The 26,804-nt window shown below is 40.4% G+C and overlaps 1 protein-coding gene across 2 annotated transcripts in view; it reads right to left on the bottom strand.

Annotated features, from left to right (window-relative positions):
• SLC7A11 (solute carrier family 7 member 11) overlaps nucleotides 1–26,804 on the bottom strand; it is a 61,501-nt gene that overhangs the window by 10,856 nt on the left and 23,841 nt on the right. For both annotated transcript variants that reach the window (XM_074903892.1, XM_074903889.1), the window contains 3 exons: nucleotides 2,192–2,315; nucleotides 938–1,041; nucleotides 340–436 (listed from right to left, as the gene is read on the bottom strand). In XM_074903892.1, coding sequence (XP_074759993.1) covers nucleotides 340–436; nucleotides 938–1,041; nucleotides 2,192–2,315 — 325 coding nt within the window. The remainder of the gene's footprint in view (nucleotides 1–339; nucleotides 437–937; nucleotides 1,042–2,191; nucleotides 2,316–26,804) is intronic.

Below are 26,804 nucleotides of genomic sequence, written 5' to 3'. Positions count from 1 at the left end.
AAATGAATCCCTTTTTTGTTTGTTTGTTTAACTGGATTTTGTTTCTCTGAAAGAGAACTAGCTCATCACTAGCAGGTCCTTAGAAATAAAGGGCAATAAGACATGAATTAGGTTGCAGCAGTAGGCAGTCAAGTGCTACTGACAGGATAGCAAGGAGGAGATGATAGAATAAGAACAACTCCCAAATCTCATTCCTCTCTTTACTGTCCTCTGCCCTGCCCAAAGTCCACATACACATTAATAAATGAGACTCAAGCAGTGCCCAAATTCTGTTCGAATCCTCCAGAGCAAGCCTGTAATATGAATTCTTCTGCAGGAACATTTGTTTGTATGATTTACCAAAACAATGACAGCTGGCAGAGGAGTGTGCTTGCGGACATGAATCATGGAGAGAATTTCCGGAAGGTGACCCTCGCGGGATGCAACGAAGAACATCCTGGTGGGAAATAAATGTGGACAGACTTTAAATGTGCTCATTACTGTGACTAGGCAAAGCGGCTCATGAAAGTCACAGAGCACAGCAGCACTTCTTAGGCTTGTTTGAGGTATTCTGAATGAAAAGACTAGCAGGAGAAGCCCATACACAGAAATCAAAGTAATCTCTGAAGGTGTCCTCTCCTCACCTTACACTATGATTGGTGTTTGGAATTAATTAATCTTTTCCCTCCTATTATTTCCCTCCCTCACATGAAACAAAACAGCCATTAATTAAGTGCTATGCTCAGAGGGATCCATTTCCAAACCATTCAAAGGGTTTTAAGAATAAGATGCTAAACTCAACAGAAACAAAGTAAGAAAAAGCCCCACACCTGGTAAACATTATAGTAATTTTTCATTTCCTGCTAAAGGAATGAATCCTACTCTCCCTTCCCCTTGCTTCCTTACTTTCAGCGTATACCCCATGTGCTTCACCCCGTGGAGTATAAGCAATGCTCACCTGGAGACCGCAAAAATGCCACCATTCATAGATCCAAAGCAGGAGAGAGCAACAAATACCGGTACAGCTAAAGAGAAGTTTCCCATTAGTCGTTCAGCAAAGGTCTGTTAGAGGAGAGAGAAACATACAATGATTTTTCATAAAACATTTGTTTTACACTGTTAACAAATTTTATTTATACCCCTTTTCGGCATCCTTCACTGGAAGTTGTGCTGTGCATTTGTTACCTCTTACTTCATAACACCAAGATTACTGCAGGTGAGGTCTCTCACCCTTACTCCTGACTGCATGTGGAAGATTGCCAGTTGAGGCAGTGCTGTGAGGGTGGAATCAGGCCCTGATTTATGTCAGTTTAGACCAGTATGACTCCAAAAAAGAAGACCCATTCTGAGTGGATCAAGGTCTGATCTGCTTACCTAATACTTTTTTTCTGCACCCTTCATTTTACTTAGCTGATGCTACCCAGTGGTATAGTCCATCCATTCACACTTTATTGTTCTAGGTTACCAGAAGAGCCTTAATTTGGAGTTTGAGGCACCACAGGAGACTTGCACAGTTTTCTTCAGAAAAATGTTTTGCTTCTAAATCTCCCATGAGCTACAGAATTTGATCGTTTTTAAAATGCCACGTCAATTGAAATAGCCACAGGCACTGTCACTACTGGAAAGTAAATGGAAATTTTGATTTCCTCATTTTGAGTCAGATACCATAAATATAAAAATCAGTGTCATCACCACAATTCAGCAAGAACAATCAAAGCACTATTTCCAAGCCAGGTTGCCTTGCAACTCCTTCCCAAATGAACTCCCGTATTCACAGCAACCCCCTTCCTAAATACTCTGGACGCACCTCGTGAGACACAGTGTTACTGCTTCTTGCTACAAAAAAAATAGTTCCCACTTCCACAAATATCTGTGTTTCCTGCTTCCCAGGAGTTTGGCCTATAATTTAACACAATTTTTCAAGCATGTACTTGGCTATGAAATTTAAGTCCTATTGACTTTGTTACATCAGGTAAATAAATACAGTCTAACATTACATTACAAATGTCATCGATGGCCTTAAGTGCAATCCCACTCATCAGTCAAAAATCAGACTAATTTCACCGGGATGCTATTATGGGATATAAAAGAGGAGCCATAGGAAAGCCTGATGGGACATGTCCCCTGATTTTTTTTCCCCTGGAAATAAGAATGTATCAACAAACACAACTGCAGCAGGGACATAGCTTTGTATTTTTCTTCTGTAACTTACCACTGCTACAGCTTTTGAAAGCAGCAATTCCCCAGCACTGATTGTAGTGAAATAAGCCACGTTTGTTAACACATAGCCAACTGTGACGATAATCATTGAAATGCATATTGCGAGGGGTATGTTTCTGAAATACACAAGGTAGCTCATTATTTTGCAATCTGGTTGCTATTCCCTGAACATGAAACAAATAACATGAGAAGAAGCCACTAATGATAGTGAATGCACATTTGGTGATCCTGCAATATCATAATTACAAACTACCAGTAAAAAAATAACACATCTAAACAAAGCCATCTACACAAAACAAATAGGTTTATAATGAAGAGGTGAGAAACCATTAGAGGGAGGAGTTCTCTGGGGACACCATGAGGTTGTGGTCCCCATGCTTCCCATACAAGAAGTATGGCCCATTTGAGCTGCCTACCCATATCGACTTTCAAGCCGAGCCCAACAGGAAGGCAGCAGGTATCAGTGCTTCAACCAGCAGTAAGGCAGATGACAGATGCAGGTGATCCAGCTCTCTGTCTAGCAGGAAAGCAATCACAGTGGCATCTCCAACATACCTACTGACACTCAATGACTGCCCACCTGGAGGTGGTGTGACATCTTCCCCTGGATGCCAAAATGTGTAGCATGTGAAATTCTGCTTTTTCTTCCTCTGTGCATATATTCCCTTGCACACCTTAACATATCACAATTATCTCTCTCACTATTCAGTGACACGAGGGCAGAAAATGACACAGAAAATAGGAACAGCACAAATATGTACTGTTAGCACAGCACAGATACTACTGAACAGTAGAAAATCCCTGAAATTTTTGCTAAAAGACAGAACACTCGCACACAAATAAATAACACTGAACTTCTATAACATGTCCTCCCAGTCAGCAAAACAGAAAAGCAGAATTATTTCTATTTTAAAGGAGAGACACAGTGAATTTGCCCGAAGCCATGCTGCAGGCAAATGTTCAAGTTAGGAATGAAACCCAGATGCTTCAAGCGTTACTCTAGTCTCTTTCCGCTTGATATCATTGCTTGATATCATTGATATCTGCACCGCACCAAGAGGAGACTCAGATCTGAAACCAGTGTTTGGTCCTTTAATTCCAAGGCCAAGAGTTGCAGCTGGAAAGATGCAGTACGTGCGGTCCCTCTGAGAGCTGAGAGCTACTGCTTCATGGCCAGTTCCCTCCAGCTATCTATATTTAGATCGCTTTTGAAGAGATGGAGAAGTTGCCATATTTAGAGAACTTCATTGTGAAGGTCAGCCCCTCAGGTGGGAGAAAGGAGAGACGGAACGAGGAATTCTGGTGTCCCAGAAGAAACCACAAGCGGAGTCCTAAAGGACTATTGCAATTACCTCAAAGGAAAAGGTGCTTTGAAAACCAACACAAAGATCCATTATTTTCTGATATTTTTCTCTAAAGAAACACAGCTGGTTTAGGCTGTAAGAATCCTCTTTACTACCAGTTCTTATTTCTCAAATAAATCCTTGACATCAGTATGCCTATATAGAGCTGAAAAGAAGCTCTACACTGAGACTAAATAAATAAATAAATCAGGACAGTACCGCTGTTGCACATCTTGCCCACCTTACAAACCACGGTGTCAAACACTGTCGTTAACCCACACACGGGTAGGTAAGAGGATCGTGCCATATTGCAGCACCAGATCTGGGTAGACATGATGATACTGCCTTAATCCACTGCTACACATGGCCACAGGTGAAGAAGCTGGAAGGAGGGGAGTCAGTTTATAGGATGTCCTTGTTGATGGAGAAGGCAACAGCAAGGACCAGAGCAAACAGCCCAGAATAAAAGCATTGTATTGCTGGGAAAAACATAAAGTTACTGACTTAAGTACTGCAGAACTGCATGTTGATAATATATCTCTGCAAAAAATGTTTTTGTAGCTCAGTTGCCTGATATTTTGCAACCAGCATAGTTAAGCTTCTTATCTGACCTGTGTGTAAATTTAATTCAATCCACTTAGCATCTCATTCAAGGTAGGGATACATGGCTTCAGAGCATCTCAGAGCAGAGATTTTAATGATATCTTCTGCATCACAGATGAATGCTTCGACCATCAAGCTATTGGATAAATCAACATTTACTACAACCTTAACAAAAATGTTTCCAGCCAAAAATAGCAAATTTGAACTATTTTTACAAATATCATTTGTATGACTGAAAGCACACTGTTAAACTTAACAATCTTTGTCCATTCTAACATCTGCTTGCTGTATTCTCTTCTAATTTAAATCCCAGTCTAATTTCCTCTAAAACAAAATGGCATTCAAAACTGAGGGGAAAAATAAATCATGCTTCCAAACATGACCATTTTCTTAACACTGCAGGTCCTGCTTTGTTATGCTGAAGAGCACTAACCCCCTTGGATAGTAATACCAACAAAAACAAAACCAAAACCAAAAACTCAGGAGAAGAATAAAACTCAAAAAAACAAGCCAGAGCTAGTCAGCAAGCAGCATTCATTAAAAAGTCCACAGATCATAACTCACGCCTGAAGCAGCACAAAGGGATGCTGTGACTTCTAAGCTCCCGAGTCCTCATCTTCTGAGCGAAGCGAGCACTCAGGTCGCGTTTCCTTTTGTCTCCCGACAGGAGCAGGCCTTCAGAGGGCTGCCGCATGCTCACACACAGCCCCTCCAAGTGCTGCTTATTAGCCACTGCTTTCGGTGACAGATTTAGACAAAAATGAAAGGCCAGTTTCAAGATTTCAGGGACGAGTAATACAGTACAGTTCATTTCTCAATGACACCTCAGTTCGGATTTACACTTGGTCCTCGAATCATCTGAAAGCACAGACAGACAGGTACGAACCGTATGTAAAACCTCTAAATGAGAGTTTTAATCATGTCTTTTCTATCCATCCAATTTAAGAGGCAGTTCCCAATTTGCAACAGGATCCTATTATCAAACTCTGCTATGAACTACAGTCACTGCACTGGAATCAAAACTGTAATGCCATTACTAATAAAGATTACCTCCTTTCCTTGGAGGATCACTGTACCAATTTTCTTGTATTTTAGGTATTCTCCTAGACTTCTAAATCTTCTCTCCAAATCAGGAAAAAATCATACCTCAGTTTTGTTCTCTGTTAAATTGCCTCTATCAATGCAGATTTCACCTTTTCATTTCTGCGTACTATGAATCAAACACAACACAGGGTATTAGCACATCAATAAGCCATGTTTCTGATATAATGCAAATTCACCACTAGCTGTCACACAGCTAGCTGCAAGTTTTCAAGTAGAGGGAGTCAGAAAATTCAAGAATAAAATATTTTTCACTTTAAGATTTTGATTTATTGAAGCTAAAACTTCTGATAGGAAAACTGACCATCAGTATGATATTTCTTAGAAGAAAAAAATTTTAGAACCAGTGTTGTCCAAGAGGTAAAGACCTCAGAAAGGCCAATGGCTTAAAAACTGTAGCACTGTGCATGCTGATATGGGAGAGTGCAATATTTCACTTACTTAAAGCATGCCCAGGACTTGAACTTGCACTTAAGTGGCTACTGGTTACTGTAGGGCAGTACTTTCCTTTTGCATTTCACCTCAGAGTGAAATCTCAACAGATTTCAAAATTAGGAAAAATTCTTTTCAAATCAGCTGTTTTTCTGAGTAGACCTTGAAGTGCTGATGTTAGCCTCAAGCCTATACAATGATTTGGAAGTGTCTCATGCATTACTGCCAAGACAATATTCAAGCAGGATGTTCCTCGGGTAGAAGGGAAAGCTGCTGCCAGGAAAGTTCTTTGCAATATTCATCTCTTCTCCCAGAACTTTGAAGAAAATAAGTATTAAAAGGAAAAAAAAAAAAATCTAAGGAAACCTGAATCAGGAAAATATTAGCAATATAATTAAAAAGTCTTTATAAAATCCGATGAAAGACAGTTAGGGTGCCCTCTAAGCATCTGAACGTTGATTAAAATTGAACTGAATCTCCACACATTTTAAGATTTACCCATCCCTAGCTACTGTTCAAAGCCAAATCTTCCCCTTCTGCCCTATATTCAAAGCAATTATAATGAAAAATCACAACAGCTTAAACAAAGAGCACATCTACCTTGTGCTTCCCAGAAAAAGACTAACTGAGGAGTCTACCATCAGAGAAATTCTGCATTAGGAATACAGCTAGCCCATCCTGTGGCTATACAGGGCTGAAATGCATTGCCAAGCTATACTACACATGGCTTGGCAGCAAATTTCTTCCTTCTAGAGCCTGTTAAGGAGCCTGGAGCTAGGGCACAGGGTTCAGTTAATCAGGATATCCACTGGGTTTTGCATTTGACCTTCAGTGTTGCAGAATCATAGATCTTCTGATAATCTGTTCTGGTACCTCCTACAAATATTTTTGAGGAGAAAAAAAAAAAACAAAAACGCAGAGCACACCAGGGTGGTAGAAAAAAGGGAAAGAAAGCCAGAGTGAGAACCTGGGGATAAAAACAACAATGTCAATAAATCAGCCAAGGAACATTCCCAGAAGTCTACAGCTCATATCCCAGCTTAATGACAACTTTTATAACAGCAAACAGTAAGCGCTAAGAGCTGTGACCGCTGCAGGCTGTTCTTTCTATGAAACAAGCACACAGTCAAATAGGCCCCACCTCATCAGCTGAGTTCACAAGTATGAAACACATTGTCACCACATCCTTTGTTGTTTAGAGGCCATGCCAAAATCGTTTTCTTGCATCCTTTCTAAGCCAGGTTTTACAAATGCTCAGTCTGAGTCAACTGTCCTGGAAAAAGCTGCACCAGTGGGACCCAGCCAGGAAACATAAATAAGGTGGTCTATACAAATACATTAATTACTGGTTAGGTGAGAGAAGCTACATCTTCAGTGTGCTATGGAAATGATGAAAGATCTGTTACATTTAAATAAAATTAAAAAAAAAAAAAATAAACAAAAGGGGGAAAAAAAGTAAAAAGGAGGGGAAGAGTCCTAAACATGGTTTCCAGGCAAGGATTTATTTGGTTTTCATGAGCACGAGCCCATATACGCTGTATTTCTTGAGCTGAAAATTTACTACCATGGGAGTTTCAAGATCCTTTCAAAAGTTCCCTTGTGCAATAATTTATTCACCATTTGCAATCTGTTAAGCAATTTTCCAAATGAACTGTTTCTGGATTTTGACACTGTTAAAAAAAATCTAATCAGTCATTGCACTGTCCATAGGGCCAAAGCTTGGCAGAAGAAGTCACAAGTGCAAAGTTATCCAAATAACCTGACACTTGAACAAATAACCAAATACAATACAGAAAGCAACAAGAGAGCTCTGGTAATTTAATACTCTCAGGACTTCAGTGCAAGACCAGTGGACGTATAGGCTTGGCTTACTAAGTGCTGTGTTCCAGAGCTTCATCTATATCTTTTGCCATTCCTGGTTGGTCATTCTGTGAGCTGAGGCAAACCCAAACCCTGAACAGGAAAGCAGTACGTTTTAATAGAAACTTATTTATCTCTGATGCATGTTTTTCATGTGAAAAGCAGCCTACAAGGCAGCCTGTTACACTGAAGGGATCAAATGTTTCTCACCATGTCAACGTGTGAAACAATTACAATCTCACCCATCTGTTAGGAGAAAAGGACGATGCAAAACTTAAAAGGCGGCCACCTCCCAGGACAGAATCAAAGCAAGGAATACAGAGGCAGAAGGGATGGGAATCATCACAGCACCCCTCGAATCCTCGGATTTGTAAATGCTAATACAGGTCTTGCAATGACTAACTTTAGAAACAAGCTGTTATTATTTTGTTTGCTGTAGCAAAGGTGTTCCTCAGTAGATCACTGGTTCTCCCCCTTCGCTGCCTCCCAACATGTTCCAGCCTTATGTTCCAGGATGGAGCTGCTGTTTGTGGGCTTGCAGCTCAGACACTATCAAATTATGTGACTTCTCTTCATCTTCTTTTGATTGTGATTTTCCAGGGGAGACATGAAAAAGACTAGCTATTAATCTACACTCTGATTTATGCCACCACACACACCACGGATGTTGCTGCTGGAGCAAGCATTAAAGGGCTCCTTTCTCCATTTTGAAGCACTGGTTCTGTACCCCTGACCTGCAGAGACACAGCAGCACAGCACTGGGATAATAGAGTAAAAAATCAGGCTGCAGTCTAGATTTAAAATCCGACTCACTTTCTATCACCTAGCAAGAGAAAAAAAGGCTTCTGCTTCACCTAATTACTGGGTTTCTTCCCAGTGTTCAACTTCACTGGTTTGGATTATAATTGGTTACAGTTCATAAAAGGGGTCTTCCATGACCAACTGACTTTAAATGGTCAAACTGTGTTACAAGTGAGATGGGAAGTGCAGTTGATGTGATTAACTTCACAACTGTTTTCAATACCCTTTCCAGTAGGCCTCCCTAAAAAGCAAATCAGCATAAATACTCTCTCAGCTAAAACTTAAGACCTAGAAAGTTACCAGATGCACAGGGTAACACTGTTCTCCATGACATCTCCCTCTTGGCAATCCCTCCCAGCTGAAGGCCCAAGCAGAAGCAGATCTGTCAACAGCTCTTGAGAGACTGAGGATAATTGTTACGCTCATGAGGTGTTTTGTTTCATTTTAATAGACATTTCAACCTGGCTGTGGTCACATCATGTACCAACTCAAGCTGGCAAGCCAGATCTCACCAGAGTGCCATATTCATTTATGTTACGGCCCAAGCCCTAATTTGTCAAGCTAATGCCTTTTATGAAACACCATTCTTTGAAGAGCAGAATGGATTCCTCTGAAACATGGACTACCACCTAGAGAGGGCTCTCACATTCAAGCAGGATCCTGAATCTTTTTGCATGGAGAGGTTAGCATTCCTCTCATTCCCAAAGAAAACTAAGCCAACACAGCAGATATTAAAGATGACAGCTAAATCCACAAAGGACTTTTGAGGTTACCACACTAAATATTAGTCGCGTCTCTGCTTAGCCATGCAAGTTTCTTATATAGCAAGTGTGTAAGCACTGTTAGGAAGAGGAAAGTGAACACAAGAGGCAGTACACAGAGCTCCTGACACAATATGAAAGGCAAGTAAAATGGGGGTTTAATTTATGAAAACATATCTTAAAAAAAATTAATGGATCACAGACTTGAAACATAAGATACAAATCATCTCCTGTGACTTCTCAGTCACCTCTTTAATAAACCATTTTCATATGTCCATCAAATACCAGGATTCAACATCTTCACATTACCTCATTTGGAAATTTATTGTACGAAGCTTATGACTGTTTCCAAGAGACAGAGGAATAATCAGACTTGGCTTTTATTTTGCACTGCAACTTGACCCCAAGTCACAACCCTCCAAGGACCTAAGCTGGCTTTTCTTTTCCATTATGATAGTTAGGTCTAGCCACCCCTGCACAGAGCTAGGCTTGCCCTGGGAACTCAGGTGTGCTTATTATCAGAGAGTCTAGGAATCTTAAGTGGAGAACAGTCAGGTGCCTGGAAATGTGGGCAGCAGCTAAGCAGGATCTCTAGCAAAGGATCTGCATTTAGCATTTCAGAACCTGAAATGACAATGAAGATACTTGTTTCTCTAGGGTATTGCAATAAGGGTGTGGTTTAGGTTGGACATGTAATTAAAACGGTGTCTGCCATGTTCTTTCACTAAAGCTTGCCTTTTAAGAAGCAACATAGTCTAAATTCAGAGGATTCGGATACAAATATATTGTCACTCCTGGGTTTGATGAATGACTTCCATATTTCTACCTAACAGCAGTGCTTTGTCATCCTCCCTTTATTTCATTTGTGGGAAATTTTCATGTAGTCTAGGAAGTTTGTGACCTTTTTCACCAGAGACACAAAACCTCAGATTCGACTTTTATTGCCTAGCTCCTGTTCAGCTAGGAGATGAAGGGAGGACCTCTGCTCTTTCACAAGCTCCAGCATTTTTTTCGTCCGAGGCCTATTTGCTGGAAGTGCTTACAGCACTGCCAGTAGCTTAGATTATGGTGAAAAGCAATAGTAAATCATGGTGCTTGCTTGGAGGCAAGGAAGCCGTAACCACAAACCTGACATGAGGTTGTAAAAACAAAACCCCTGCCTGTACCGAGCTCCTGTATGGAAATGGAGTGGGGTAGAGGCACAATTGAAAGCAGTTTCTCCAAGCTGCCTTATCTAGCACAGGATCACCAGCCTGACTTCCTCGTAACTGCTTCATACAGACATGTACCTTCACTGCCAGATTTAAATGTGAAAAGAAGGGTGTGATGTAATTGCATATGAAAAGTGGTTTTATATATTACAGGAGACTCTTCTGGGAATTTGAAATTAGTAATTCCCTGAGCGCCTGATTTATGAACACCATCTAATTTCCCTGAGCAGAACCACTTTTCATGGGAAAGATGAAGCCTCCTGAAGTTCCTCGCAGACTTACAAGCAGGCAGAGCTGCTATCCTGCACAGTCACTTTCCCGTGAAGCACAAAGACAGCAGTCGGCAGAGCGCAGGCAGTGGTTGCGAGGGAATATTTAGCAGTATAAACAAGGGAACCTGAGGTGGGAAATGAGTAGATCAGGTCTCATAGCTGGGAAACCTAAGCCAGCAGGCAGCAGCTACCACATAACAATAATGTCACGGCCAGGGAAATAGATTATGGTGTTTGCAAAAGGAATCTCACTAAAACCTATGCTGGCTGCCACAGCACCCTTCCCAGGCTGCTGCAGGTACCTGAGCATTTGCAGGCAGCAGGGTTGGGGTAGAAGCAGACCCCTGCCTTGATCTTTATGTATTTCTATTGTCTATACTGAGGGCATATGTTTCTGATTTATGGCACAGCAAACGGCAAAGCGACACTTTGAGTAATGCAAGGGAACAGGCTGGCGAAGCTGCTATCATTCCCAGAATGAGCCATTCAGGTTCAGAACCAGGGAACAGACTGAATACAAACCACCTCACTCAGTTCTGGCGGAGGGTAGAGGAGGGAATGCCACCACCCCCTTGGCCCTGCAGCTGAACTTTTTAGGAAGCATTGATGGGAGCATATTAACGACTCCTTATGGTAACGGGGGAAGACAAATGCTTAGGTGCAGAGAGGGATGGAAGGAGAACTCTCTGTGCATGTGTGTGTGTATGTGTGTGTGTGTGTGTGCATAAAAGGAGTCAGATTTTTTCATACTTGTTAAAATCCTTGACATTTAATTCTGATCAGGAGAATTTCCACAGTGCCAAGGATCATAAAGGAACAATTTGCTGCTGTATGTTACCATTGATATTTCGGCATGAATGAAAATTATACCATTCGGTGATGAAAAGAGCAGCCACTTGTAATAAGGAGCACCATGGAAACCGAAATATCATTTACCAAGAAAGGCTTTTCTTCTGAAGGAATTAAAAATGAGAAAAATGGTAACTGCGGGTGCCTTGAAGCGTTAGCATTTTAAAAGATATAAAAGGGTTTAAATTAAATTAAAAGGAGATGTCTTAACAATACTGCACTGCCATGAAGTGGGTTGTCCAGCAGATAAAGTTTTCTCTGCAGAAAGGAAGGAAATGAGGCTCTTGCTAAGGACAGCCTAGCAGACTGGCTACAGATGTGGGACAGCCCATATAGCACGCAAACAGTTCTGTAAGAAACGACTAAGTTCTGACACAGAAGAGAAATACAAAAAACTCCAAGTGTGAGCTGAAATATGCCTTTGTAGCATGCAATAACTGGAGGCGCTTGAATGGTGTTCAAATGGGAATATCAACTTTTTCCATTTGAAGGTAATAACCTTCAGTGCTTTGAGAAAAGAAATATCAGCAAGCTGAAATCCTCTCTTGCTAAAACTTCATAATACATGAACTACAATCACATGCATAGGAGAAGAGCATACCCTTTTTATCTTTTCTATAAGGAGTGATGAAGTGATGTCATGAAGAGAAATATTTAAAAAATCCTCAAAATCACCAGTAAGGCTAGATTTTCATCTTTCTGTGTCCAAGATGAGAAATCTTAAACATAACCCTTAGAAATTTAGCACAGAAACCATTCTGCAAATGAAGTTCCTTCCAGTTTGGATAGTGACATTAGCCAGAATTATTAATTTTTTTCCATAATCTTAGACAGTATGGTCAATGAGACGTAGGATCTTAAGGCTGACTCATCTTTGCAATCGTACACTGTTTGTTCAGTGTACCCTCTGTCAATATGCTTACTCTTCTGTGCAAAAATCTTAAAATGAAAGTGATAGTGATGGTTTATACAGAACTTACTGCACTGTCTCTTCTTCTGACTCAAAATAAAGCTATTAAAAAACATGAACTGGTGCCATCAAAAAGTCCTACATCCTGGTACTCCACAGCACCCTGTCCCATACCAGCTTCTCTGACATGGGCACCTGAAAGTAAGCCTGGAGAAAACAATGTCTCTGTGAAACAAGACCTATTTATGTGTTAGTTTAGCAAAAGCGCTTGCACGGCTTGTTTCAGTACCCAAAATAAGCACAAAGCAGATGTCAGGACTTAGGCCACTGTGGGGGAAATTATTTTGTTCAGAGCAGAAAAAACATGTCATTCATTACACTCCAGGGTAGTTCCTCTAGGTAAGCATCCTGACTCTGACTGTGGTCAACACCACATCCGCGTGGCCTATAGTTGGGACCTACTTGTGTCTGGGATAGCCTACAGCTAAGAAAAAGACTCTTCTCATGGCCTTCACAAGCGCCAAGCAAGAATCCTAAAGTGATTCTGTTTATTTTTCACATCTATAGAAATACTTTGTCCTTAGACCCACAAGAAGATCATCCTCTAATGAAACTTTGCCCAAGGAAAAGGAATTTCATGGTCTTCTATGCTCTTTGTGGATAAATCTTTACTTTTATCTAGTTTGGCTTAGCAGCTGCTTTTTTGTCTGTAAAAACCAGATATGAAAAAATAGAAGTGCCTGTCATTCCTCCACTGTAGGATGAAACTAATTCTTCTTTTCTCTAAAATAAGTCTACACAGAAGTTAAACCTCTTGTCATACTAGAGTGCTCTTATTCTCCATCCATTCTCAAGATCTGTGGAGAAGGTCTCTCCACTGCTGTTAGATCTTTTCAAATGATGATATCAAAACTACTCTTCTAAGGGACATTTCATTCTGCCGTACTCCAAAGAATTAAATACTGTTATTATGTAGTCTTTTTTTTTTTTTCTTTTTTGCAATAAACAAAACATAATGACAAGGTGAAGATGCAAATAACAGTACTTGCTCAACAACAGGTGTTACAAGTGAATGAGGATTGACATAATAGACCACAGAAGTGCAACTTGTAAAATGCAGGCTTCACAGCTCCTCTGAAGCCATTATAATCTTATATAAATCCTCTTAGTTTACAGTTCATGGATATAGGCTCTACTGTAATTTAAATGATTGAAAACCCTTATGGGTTGTTAGTTAACAATATTCTTTTCTTAAGTAAAATATCACTGTCAACGTGTTTTTAAAATTCCAATATAGTCACAGCCAAATATCAAAGTATAAACTACACTGTAAGCGATCCGCTTCCAGAACATCAGCACACCCATAAAACAGCTACCATGTAGGGAAGGGGTGAGAAGGGCAACAGGAAGCTGAGTGCTCGCTGGGCAAGAAGAGCCTGCAGCCTCCTCTGATGGAAAGTCTGTGATCACACAGAAAGGGATACGCTCATATACAGGAAAGATGCACAAAGCCAAATTGGCTTGTTTTGATACGACTACTACATAGCTTAAATACAAGTCAGCAATTTCACTACTCATTAAAGCTGAAGAGTCAAATAAGACAACCCCATTGAATGTCTCATCCAAGAAGACTGTGCCAAAGTTAAGTAAGTTTTTCTGCTAGCTGAACCAAGCGCTATATATTCCTCTTCTTGTGTATGATAATACCATTGCTATTGATATTTTGACCATGTTGTTCTAAAGGATAAGTACTCCTGATGATATTGCATGTGTTAATAACTGTTTATGCAGTTATAAAACTCCAATCTGATGCACATGAGTGCAATAAAAAACATACTACCCTTGCAATTTTATTAGCCCATTCCTTTATTTGTGTTTTATTCTCCCATTTTGGATTTTATACCAGTTAAAAATGCTATCTCACTTTCTCTGTCAGTTAGTTGCTGGCATCAGCCTAGAGTTTTAGATGATGCTCTAATAAAAGGTCACTGTTAATGGCATGTAGGGTGCTGCTACTGCTTCTGGTATAGCACCATGCTCATCTAACACTGGTTTAACACTCTGCACTTTGTCATTTTTGAGGCTCAGCATTAAAAGGAGCAGAAGGGGCACAAAGAAGCTCATCCTCTTCTGCAGACAGAAAAGGATGCACCACTGTACAGAACAGAACAACACACTGTGAATTAAGCAAGCAATGTCTACCATGTATAAACTACCTGTAGGTAGTGGGTATTGGCTTGCTTTCACAAATAACAGGAAAAATGGCTGCGAGACTTCCCTTTTTTCTATATGCAGGATGTACCTGACAGTGCCCATGAGCAAAGACTGCTCTACATCTGTGCAATTTCATAATTTCTTGGCTTCTGCTGGGTTTTACAGTGAGATTTCAGTGCTCTTTGAAACACAGATTTAAATCTCAGATCAAAACATTAAGGCTAGTGCTCAGAATCACCTCTCCCATGGCTAATGCCATTGGTAAATAAGGAAATAAAGGCACCACCGTCAGAGGAAACCAGGTTTCTCTTTTAAAGGGGGAAGGGGAAAACCTGTGAGAGGTTTGCCCACACTGCAGAACAGCATCAACACCAAAAGTTGTACAAACCACCCATGCTTTCTTTCACAAAGAGTATATCCCCCATAAGGCCCAAGGTGATAAATGTGGAGGCTGTGGGGGAGCCAGTGAGCGTGCCCTGTATCAAAAGGCAGGCTCTGAACCACCTCACCCGGGCATGCACTTTCTCACCTTAACCAGGTGTTAGCCCAGACCATGGTCTGATAGCGGTTATCAGGGTTTTCAGGCATTGTGTTAGCATACAAAGAGGAAATGTATCACAGTTAACTGAAAAAGTGCTTCTCACGCCAGTAATTTTTACATAAACAAAACGTTTGCTGATTTGGCCCAGTATGTTTGGTGTGAAGGACTCAGAGCCCTGGCTAACATTTAACATTGTAAGTGCATAGATACAGCTTTATCTGATCCCTACTTGGACAATTTTATTTTTTTTTTTTCCTCATCTGGTTATAACTGATCTGGTGAGTTCCCTCACATTTCTATCTCCCATTAAGGCACTGCTGTCTCACCTCTTTTCTGGTAAATTCAGTCAGGCCACCTGCTTATGAACCACCAAAAAAAAAAAAAAAAAAAAAAGAAAGAAAAAAAAATTTAAAAGGTCTAATAAGAGCCTGGGACCTTCACTGGAGCCAAGAGAAGAACTAGCTTAGCCCTGAGAGACCCATGATCTCTCCAGTAAAATACTGTATGTTTTACAGCTCTGGACTTTTAGCAGTACACCAGTCTTGCAAGAGATTTTTATTCCTGCAATGAATATTCTGCTGAGCAGCTTGGGGTTCCCATAAAAAGGATACTGTCACTCCTCTGTACAGGTACTGCTATGTCCCTCAGTGCAAGAGAAATAGATGTTAAAATAGTCTCACATGTATTTCAGGTGGTGAAAATGAAGGAAAAGGCAAGGCACTGGAAACTTCGAAGGTTAGATTGTTTCATTGTTACATTGCATTAGCCTGCTTGTAAAGCAGATTAAGGTTTTGCCAACCACCACGGGAGACCGTGAATAAACATTTGTTTTACTTCCTTAGCAAGGCTGATTCATAGTAACAATTCACATAAACAAACAGGGGAAAAAAAAAAAAAAAAAAAAAAAAGGAAAGCAAACACACCTTGCACTCAGCGGGTTATCACATCAGCAAGCGAACTGAGCCACAAGGTCTGGAAAGGAGCGACCCGCTCTGTCGTGATGCGATGCTGTGCAACGTAAACTAAACAGCCACTGCAGAGGCAGCCGGGGCGGCCACCACCCAAAGCTGGAGCCAGCATGCTGGCTTATCACATCCTTACGCCTCAGAGCCACCAAAGCTCTGTGAAACTCTGAGCCAGAGGTGCTGCAAGACTCTCCGCAACAGCCAGCCAGCTCCCACAAACCTGCGGGGTGCTTGGCAGCCTGGGGAGACACCTCCACTGCCATGGGGGAGGAGGGGGGGCAGGAAGCTCCAGCTGAGTCCCCTGAACTTTGCTTCCTCAAAAGAGGTACCACGGGCTTGGCAGAGGATGGGAAACCTGATTGAGGGTTTGCCTCTGAAGTGTCCACTTCCACAAAGATGTTTGCCTCTTCCATGTACGCTCCAGGCAATAACCTCACCTGTACCCACTGTAACACCTTACATCATCAGTGTTAAACAGACAAAGGCAGTCACTTGTAAAAATCAAAATGTTGAAATATTCTCATCCCCTGTAGAAGAGATGAGCCCAGACTCCCTTTTCTCCACTAGTCTTGGATCAGAAAAAATAAAGCTCTGCATGACAGCAGCCCATGCACCTGCTTGTCCACTCATCCCACCAGTCAGCCTGCAGGAACCTCTCCCCTCCTTCAATGGGAGCCTGCCCAGATGGTGCATTTTCAGAACTACATATAATCTTCAAAAAGTTTCAAGTGTTTCCAGAATTCTAAGAGATTTCATTCAGTCATTTTCATTTCAAGTTGGGCCTTTTATCTTAAACCACAGAGTCTACGTAAACAGAAGGAAACATATCAAAGCAATGGCTTCTGAAGCATTGCCTTAATGTAGATGCTGCCTTGATGGGGAGACCATCACGCAGGAAGCCTGCTCTCCCAACCTGCCTTACCCTCCTCCCTCCTAACAGCACGCACAGGAACAGAACCACTACTAACCCTACATTATGGCATATAGCAGTACGGCATTATGGCCTCCGCATTTGCAATTTATATTTTCCACTCTCTTTTCCTTTCCATCTTCCAGCTATGTTTGCTGAATATCTTTGATTTTTCAGGTAGCTGATTACCTTCCTGATTTCTATACTCACATCTTTGCAATATCTTTATTACATTCTTGAGACTTAAAAGGAATGGGAATCAGATTCTATGTCAGACAATTTGGAGAAAAAGAATAGTGATGGCACTATTAATTTCAATGCACATACCCACAGCTAAAACCCAGGCTCAGCAATAGTGATCTGGCCTGGCATTTAAAGCATTTCTTTTTGTTCTTTCATTTTTCCACTCACTCACTCTTCCTTAAACACCCATGCTAGGCATATAAGCTAACTTTGACTCTGTATGAAATAATAAATCATACTACCAAAATCAAATAGAACAGATAGAAAAAGACAACTACCTTTTTTTTCTTCTTAGTATGCCCTCAAAGCTTAGGTATGAAATCTGTATTTCCTAGCCCTGAATATTTCCACAGCCATCAGATCCACTTTTATGTGAGTAGAAGCATTTTATACAAGGAATATAAATGTTAGAACAGGCAATTCTATAAGCGACCTTGCCTTCGTTCATTCAGTAGTGAATTATTAGTCTCCTCAACTGTAATTTTATAAGACATCCTTATTGTTTTAGTTAATTATTAAGGTACATCATTGAAACCTTTACAAATGCTATAGATTACATCAGTCTCTTTTCTAATTTACACATATTGACTGGCATATTAGTTTAAACCCTGTCACAGTAGCTCTTCACTTCAGTCAATTTCTAAACAGAACATCACATGTCTTTTTTTTTTTTTTTTTTTTACATTAAAATAGAAAGATAATGAAGTGGAAGTAGGTGATAGGAAGACTGGAAGTCAGCTGAACCAATTCAAATGCTAAATTGGTGTTTAGAAAGCAGCTGCCAATGACAAAGATATTGGTGCCTGAAAACTGCACCTGAGGATCATCTCTCTCTGGTGGTGTGGAATTGCACCACAGGACTCGGCACTGATATGAGCACCAAAAAACATGGGGTGGGGAAAAACAAAAAGAAACTGCACAAGGGAAAAGGAAAAAGAAGTTATAACATAAGTTGAATGTGTGTCACGTGCACGTTCCTAAATATTACAGATTGTGATAGAACCCATTAGATAAGTCCCTAACTAAAGACGTAAGGAAAACATGCAAATCTGGAAAGCAGTACACACACACAGCAGCCACCTCCAACTGTCTGCAGAAGTAAGGAAGAGGAATAGTGCCTAGTGAAATCTGCAGCCTTTTTGTTATCCCTGCTGCTGAAGCCTTTGCTCTCTGTGATCCCTATTCCAGATGACAGGTGAATTCATCCAGTGAGTCATCCTCCCAGACCCTCTGCTGTCTGCATATATTGCTCTGGTGAATTCAAAGCACTGCTCAGACACAAAGTGCATGTGTCAAAGACAAGGCAGGGGATTCAGATTTGCAGAGTGTCTTTCTGCATACATCTGGATCACTCCAGACTCAAACTGCATAGCACACCATGTTTTCCAGCTGTGCTCTCTGTTTCCTCTCTTATGACACAGCATTGCCGTTGAGGAGGACCCACTGCACCGGTGGAGCAAGGAACACCCAGGTGTGATAAACAAAATTTGCATTCAGCAGCCTAAAAGAGGGGAAAATAAGATCTAAAGGACTGAATCTGCATCCCCAGTTAATTATGAGATATTAGATAGAGTAGCTAGTGTGTCAGAACTCTCAAAAAATCCCAGGGTCAAAGAAAAGTCTGTGCTACAAGAGTACAGGATAATCCAGATTATCAAATCCAAAAATCCAGTTCAATGTAATTGAAGTTTAAAGTAAAAAAAATAAAACAGCTACTTGGATTTTAATTCAGGTTACCAGTTTCAATTCCGTCCTGACCTTTCCCCTGTTTTAACTCAAGCTGCTAACAGAGTTAGTTGCAGCCCTTGAAACATTTGCATGTCTCACATGTGGCTCACTTAACAGCATTCATCCTGGGCAGAACCAACAGATTGTCAATGTTAAGGCATTTACAGCATGTCTTGCAGGGGGTGGGATGGAGAGGGAAGAGAGAAAGAAAAGCCGGAGCTAGAAATCAGCTGGACCTACCACAGCATCTGCTGCTCCAGCATGGACTTTTCCTTCAAGATCCTTTTACTTCAGACACTAAAAATTCCACTCATTGACATGCAGGACAGTGCAGCAGCAAAACCAATATGTCCTGAAGGAAGTCTGGTGGCTTTTTATAAAAGCTTCTGATTCCTTATTGATTTACCAGCATCCAAATTAGGAATTAGGAGGCATTGCCAGAAAATCTGACTGCAGTACTGCTATGTCTAAATTGAGATCATAGCTGGCCAAAGAGCATTTTCAATACTTCTCCCCTCTGGCTTTGTAATTGGTTTTGAATCCAAGCTGCCTCAAACTATCACCAAAAATTAGCTGAGATCAGGTGCAAAATTAAGTAATAGTTACTCCTTCCTACAAACAAGCTGTATTTATGAAGCATATCATGTCACAGCTAATGCCTACATTGCCTCCTACATAATATTTTGTCAAGCAATTCTTAGCCTGATGTTGTACCCATGGTCTTTCAAGTGACACAGTTTGGGAAACTCCTGTGTACCGAACTATAGAAAGTCTCCCAAGCTAGGAGTTTTAGTGAAAAAAGATTATAAATAAGAGCAAAGCAACTCGTAACATTTGGATATACCCTCATAAGAGAATTTCCAGCTTGCAGTAAGAGAAGTAGCATTCTTTAATTTAAAAAAAAAAAAAAAAATGAAGTGCAAAATATTAGTTCCTATACTGAGATTTTAGAAATCTGAACCCATCAAAAAACATGCATCCAAGGCATCTTAGCTTCAGAATTGTCAGTCGTTTATAAAAAACTATAATGAATGAGTTGACAATGTGATGCATGTACAAAGTAAGTAGTTAGCAAGGTTAGTGAGAGAGAAAAAGTAAAATTCATTTTATCAAGAACATGTTGTTTCATGCTGGTGAGCCAGCTCCCCAATGAGCTGGTAATTGTCTATTTCTCCCTCTCCAACACACACAAATACTACTGTATCACATTCTTAATTAAATGATTTTTCATAGAATTTACAAAGAGCAAAATCCATGCTCAGATTTGTTTAAGTATATTTGATTTAGCAAATTAATTTGTTTTCTTTATTTGGCAGATTCAGCTCCTCATTAATGGATTTTATAGTTCTGAGGACATGATTGTGAATCTATCATTTTATCCCTCATACAGAGTGCAATTAAACTGTGGAAGGTGATGTTGGATTCACCAGTATTTGGACACCTCATCTTCAGAGTTGCTTTGCAGATAACTGAGGGAATTTAGATAGCCTGTGAGGCTGTTAGATACAGTAAAAATTAGAAAGAATAAGATTTCTATTGAAGTGACACAAAGATAGCTGAGGGAAGGGTAATTAGAACATCCTAATTCTATGATGGAAAATAAGTATTCAAATAGAAAAATAACCCAAGACACAAATAATATATCAAAGTAAAAATGCAAATGCTCATGTACAGACCTGGCTTTCCCTTTGAGGTAATCATGAACTCACGTGAGCAAATGGACTTTGCAAAATATTTGAAAGATTAGTATTTGTCTCTTTATTATCTTCAGATAAAATATCTCAATGTATTCCTATAACTTCTGCACTGAATATTTGACACTGAGCCTGACGTGATATAAATGAATTGAAGTCAAATGTATCTTTTATGGATAAGTGGATAAGAAAGATTTCAAACTTCAGGTTATCAAAGCTATTCTGCATCCAGTACCAGACTTAAAAGGAAGGAACTGTGTTTATTCCCAGATACTTCGCCAGAAAGGCTTGTCCAAAGTTTATCTAGCAATAAGACCACATCCCTGTGGGGAACACTGCCGGGTGCTAGTTAACTCATGTAGGGACCTACACACACTTTCTTGTTCCACTGATGCCATATGAGACTTTACAGGACCGGAGCCTACAGAAGCCACACCCATGGTTTAATAAATCTGCTAAAGCCTTCAGTTCAAGGAGTAGCAGTGTAGATACTTAAATCCACAATAACTTTTTCTGGTTCTCCATAGCCCATGGCTTACCCCTGACCTTGAAAGGACGTAAATACTCCAAAAATTAAGCCAGGAGGTGATACCTCCCACTCCATGAAGTGGATAGACAAAAGGTGGGGAGGAGAGAAAAGGAAGGAAACAGAAGAAGAAAATATGAAGTAACCCACCCTCCATTTTCATAACAAGTTTGTGCCTGAGCCAGTTCTCCTGAGTCCCAGTTCAGTGCTTCAACTACATCATGTGTCTTTCCTGAATAAAGAGCAGTGGTGAGGTGTGTTTGAAATTATAGACAGCATAGCTGCAGAGAGATAAACTTCTGTCTTTATTCCTTTTCTGGTGCCTAAGATAATCAATATTAATATTAATATTCCTCTTCAGAGCTTGACATTAAATTATAAAATAAAAATGCACGAAGAAACAGAGGCAGAAATGGCACAGGCTTGCATGCTCTCAATTAACATTAAAAACATTTTTCATTCTTATGATTACTAGGAATAACTAGTCAGAATCTAGATTGGTAGTGAGTAACAGAGCAATTCAAGTTTCTGACTGATTTTGGAAGGGCAGTATGCATCCTAATGTGAAGTACCAAAAATCAGATGGTTACAAACAGCCAGGGAGCTGGAAGAGTTTTAGTGTCTTACCACCATTCCCCTCCCATCCATCTGCATCTCTATAATGCTTAGACACCCTGAAAAAAACCTCTGATACCACATTTCTCTCACTCAGTCCTCACAGATGCAAACTATGACTTTAAACTTTAATTAATATGAATGGGTGGTACACATTAGATTAATTAGACATGACACTCACATTATTTAAACCCAATATAAAACCAGATTATATCAAACATTTTGATATCCTGGTTTTACAAAATGTCTGATGACATCAAGCCTTGGTGACTTGCTATACATCTATTGCTTCCTGGTTCCTTAGAAAAGAAGGAATAAATGAAGTGAGAAGAGCACTGGAAAAATCTAATAGACAAACTGACTAATCTCAGACCCCAAGGTCATAGCAAAGCAATTCATTTCTTGGCTTTTCAACAGCACAAGACATGATTTATCAATCTGAGACCAGGCTTATAAACACTATACATCTCAATAATATGTTCTTTGCACTGTGTAACTTTTTTAAACAATGATAGATTGCCTGGACTGGATCAAAGTTATTTTACAAACAGAAAGAGAATATTTGCAAATGAAATGGCCAAATAAGGGGAGGGGGTGGGGGGAGAAGTAAGGATTGTATCAAATAGCAGCAATACTTAATACTTTGCAACTGCAAAGGAATCTAACTTTTGCTGTAAAATATTTTCAGAATTCACATCCTTTAAAAATCTCCTATTTATCATTTTATACAACTGAGATTGAAGACCACCAAAGGAAATATATTTTTTAAATTCAACAACACTAACAAAAACTTACACCAACAAATAAATAATATGATTTTGAATTAAAGGGGGACTGTGAATCAATACCTCTAGTTGCTCACTTGATTACAGACTTCCTTGAAGTCATTAAGGAGTTCAAGTCTTAGCTTCCCTTCCCTTAAAGTGAAATAATAATTTCTTTCTCTTCCAACAAGAGCCTAATCTTTACAACCTGCAGCCTTTGTGTTCATCATCTGCTCATACTGAAGACGTAGAACATAATTTTTAAAAGCAGGATTCTTTTTGGCCAGCATCTGACACTATCTGGCCCTGACTTTGACGAGGCTCTGAAGACATTGCTGCAATGTAAAAACACTCCTGTGTTATTTTCTCATCTGGAGTCCGTCAAAATTCCTGACAAACTAGAGTGCTGATCTTGGACTCTGCTCTGCCTGGGAAGGGAGGAGGGAAGCACTGTTTGGGCATGAGTTGCTTTTAGGGTCTTGATTCAAAAAACTTGGTCTGTTTCTTGAGAGTACAGAGTGGATGCTCAAGAATACAGATGAGCTCAAAGACTATGTATAAGAAATGAGTTTGAAAGTTCAACATGCTTGATTTCCAGTCCTCTAAATTTACTGCTCCAGGCAACACGGCTCCTGTCAATTTTCAGGTGACAAATTCTCTCTCAGAAACCCAGCTATTCCTCCATTCACTTATTATTTAGGCAATACAATACGACCTCAGTTTGAGTAGGGCTGATCCTTATAATGTAAGAAAATAAAAAAGATCAAAGCTGCATGTGACGTGGCTGCATGAGGTTATTTTGGTGAAGCTCTGCTTCAAGGATTATTCAGATATTTCATTTCAAAGAGCAATCACTATTGATGCAGCACACACATGCAAAGCAATGAAAAAGTACCAGAAGTAAAAGAAATTTGTTATTACACTTCAATGTTGTTACACATATTCTTGATAATAAAACTATTTCAGGCTCTTAAAAAAAATTGTACATTAAAGCAGCTGGACACTGCAACCAGAGATTCTTGTAAAACAAACATCAACTTCATGTTGCTTCAGGTCCTACTAATGCTGCATGAGGGAAGCACTTCAACAAAGAGGAATAAAGAAAGGAGTCCAGGCTTACAAATGAGACATCAAAAGGGGGTTTAGCAGGAGACAGAAACAGCTACTTTTACATCTTATGATAATTGGGGTTATAATAATGTCCTTTTTCTTATACAAAAGAAGGGACTGGAACATTTCCAAAGCGAGAATTCAGCACCACTTCCAAAAATCTGTTCAAAAAGTAATGGCATTCACTTTCAGATTTATTTTTTTTTTCCTTTTCTATTCTCCCTTCTATAATTTAAAGGGCGCTTCCCTCTCCGCTTGGCTCATTTCCACTGCCTCTGTGTCAGCTCTCTCTATCTAGTGTTTCAATATCACCTAGGTATCTCAGTGCCTCAGGCCCATAGTATTTATCCTATTTATAGACCTAAATCTGCAATTTATTGTGCCTGAGCAGACTGCTGCACCTACACAGACTCCCACAGCCTTCAGGAGCCCTTTCTGCTGGTACAAAGAGCCACTCCACTGGAGCACAAAGGCAGCTTTCAGCTGGGCAAGGTCACGAGCATCCCCCCTTCCCCTGCCTCCCCTACATTTCCCATGGCGCTTGCTGTACTCCGGCAAGCTTTCCTGGTGCCGCACACACCACAGCAAACAAAGCAATCCCTATCTGGAAAACTTTAATGTCTAAAAATAGATGTTTCCAGCTTCCTGTGCATTTCAGGATATATTTTAGGGCCCTGACCCATCTGTCTCTCTCTCTCACCTTCCACAATACCACAAGAGCAGAGAGGGAGTCCAGGAATCACCACATAAAAAGGGGCTTAAAGGCAGGTCTCCACAAACGTGGGCCCTTGGCAGCTCCACTGCACCTCCTCTCTCTGCTAGAGCATTTCTGTATTCCCCTTTCTGTAACTGTCCTGTCCTCCCCATAACTCTTTTGGTACACTTCACTGCGGGCTCGCAGCAGGCTGGTTAACGTGGGGACAGTGCTGATCATTCATCTCAGCTCCAGCTGTCAGTTACTTCAAAAACTGCTGCACACCTGGAAATACGCAACTGTGATGGCTTCTCAGGCAAACATTTACCTTGGCACACGCAGTGCAGAAGGCATCACTGTGCTCATCTCTGTCACTGTAAGTAATTTGCATCCTTAACCATTGACAAACATTACAAATTGCACACCCGGAGCTCTTACAGACTCTAGGTGGTTCAAGCCTATACTTCCCTCTTGCGCTTTAAAAACAGCTACAGAATACCTCCACACCTTTAACATAAGGCATACAACAAGAATGAAAGACAGCATTTTAATTAAAAATAAAAAAGCAGTTGAGTTCTAATGAACGCCTACAACAGCAACACGATTAGTGGCTCACCTAATGCCTGCACTGAGTTTGGTGGGAGCCAAGAAAGTTGCCCCTGGGATAAGTCCACACTATTCCCTTGCCCTGTATCTTTGGGAACGGTGGTGGAGCAGGCCCCTGTTCAGCAGGATGTGTCCAACAAAGCCATTCACAGGTGGCAACTGGATAAAAAAAAAAAAATTCCAACTGTTCCGTTTATTTGCTTGTTTCAGGTTGAGTCCAGAATCCCCATTTACAGTTGGTGCAGAGGTCTCCATCAGCACAGACCGCAGCAATCCACTTGCCTTGCCATCACCTGTCACTTATTTAGCAATGTTTAAAGTCCCAATCTCTTCTACTGTATAATTTGTACCTTTCCATGGAGATTGTGATCCCAGGCACCCTGCAGTAAACACTGGGGATCTTCCCTTGTCCTCTCAAAGTGCAACCCCAAGAAGGATGATGAAGAAAAGCCTTAAAAGCTTTGCAACAACACTGCACATGTAACGTTGAGTTGCTTTTTCCAGAGTCATTCTGGAAAACACTGAACCAGCCAGGCTATGTAGCTTGTCCCCTGGTCCTGCATCCCCACTAGCAGCACAATTAACTTCAGCAGCTCTCCAGGGGTAACCTGGAGAACAAAGAAGCTCTCCAAAGTTTGGGGCAGAAAAGGTAATATCTCCCTCCCTCACATCACAGCTGCAATAAAGGAAATTCCAAAATCTAACCCACAGCACTTTTCTTAGCTATGATACAACATGCTTCAATGGGTGCTTAGTCAAAAAAATTTTTTAAAAAAAAGGAACTATGCCTTTCTGTCCCACGCAGCAGAGGGCAACATGTTCAAAAATATATGCTCATCTGACTCAAACCACAGGGAAAAAAAGTCAACATAAACCAAAAAAGCTGTAATGAAAATTATCAATAATTCCAGTTAATCACGATACAGTTAAGAGGACTGCAGAGACAGATAAGTGTATGAAAAATCCCAAAGGGTAGTAGCCATGTCCATGTTTAAAAACATCACACAGTATTGATGGTAACCACAAGATAATTTACAAATTGTACTGCTTCTAGCAAATGCTTTTGATCACATCACCAAGGCTCCGGCTCCTAACCCGTCTCCTCAGAATTGCCTGAAACAGTAGAAGTCTTGAACCAGAATCACTTCACTCCTTTCTTTAGTTTCACATTTCTTTTCAAGTCAGTCTGCTATACAAAGATTTTTGAAAAGTAAAAAAAAAAAAAAAAAAAGAAAATAAAAAGGTGTGTTTTATTCAAATATTTACCTCCCCGGACTTTATAGAGTGCGCAGATCCTTGGTAGTTAAACCCAGATTTGCTACTAGACTGTCTAGTCTGAGTTCCTGTGTGTCCCAGGCCTGGGAAGCATTAGCTGACTGCTCTCCACTGAGCCAAAAGACTTGTATTTTACTAAAGAACAGCTTCTAAAAAGGTGTTCTGTCTGAACTTAAGGCTACCAGTGAAAAACCTGATTGTACACAGATATCTGTGCTAATGATTAGTCAACCACCTTGCTAAATATCAATGCTGTATTTTCTACCTGCATTTGTCTGGTTTCATCCTGCAGTCATACATTCATTGGTATACATATCCTGATCACAATAAAGAGCCCATTAGCACCCAAGATCTCTCCAAGGCACTGAAACAATGGAAATCTGCCAGTCTTTCTGCCATCCTCATACTTCATCAACAGTTTCTTTATAATTATTTTCAGGTCTCTGGAGAAAATACTGAACAGCACCAGGGTTGGTCCAGACTTTGAAGAAACCAAATAAAAACCTTCTGTATGCTCTCCATCTATGGCTGTTTCGGGCTTGATTTTTTTTCTTGACATGTCTCAGATATGTAGCTT

The sequence above is a fragment of the Athene noctua genome, chromosome 4, assembly GCF_965140245.1.
Source record: "Athene noctua chromosome 4, bAthNoc1.hap1.1, whole genome shotgun sequence".
Classification (NCBI taxonomy): Eukaryota; Metazoa; Chordata; class Aves; order Strigiformes; family Strigidae; genus Athene; species Athene noctua.
The sequence above is the reverse complement of the archived record's forward strand: the minus strand, read 5'-3'. Positions and strand labels throughout refer to the sequence as shown.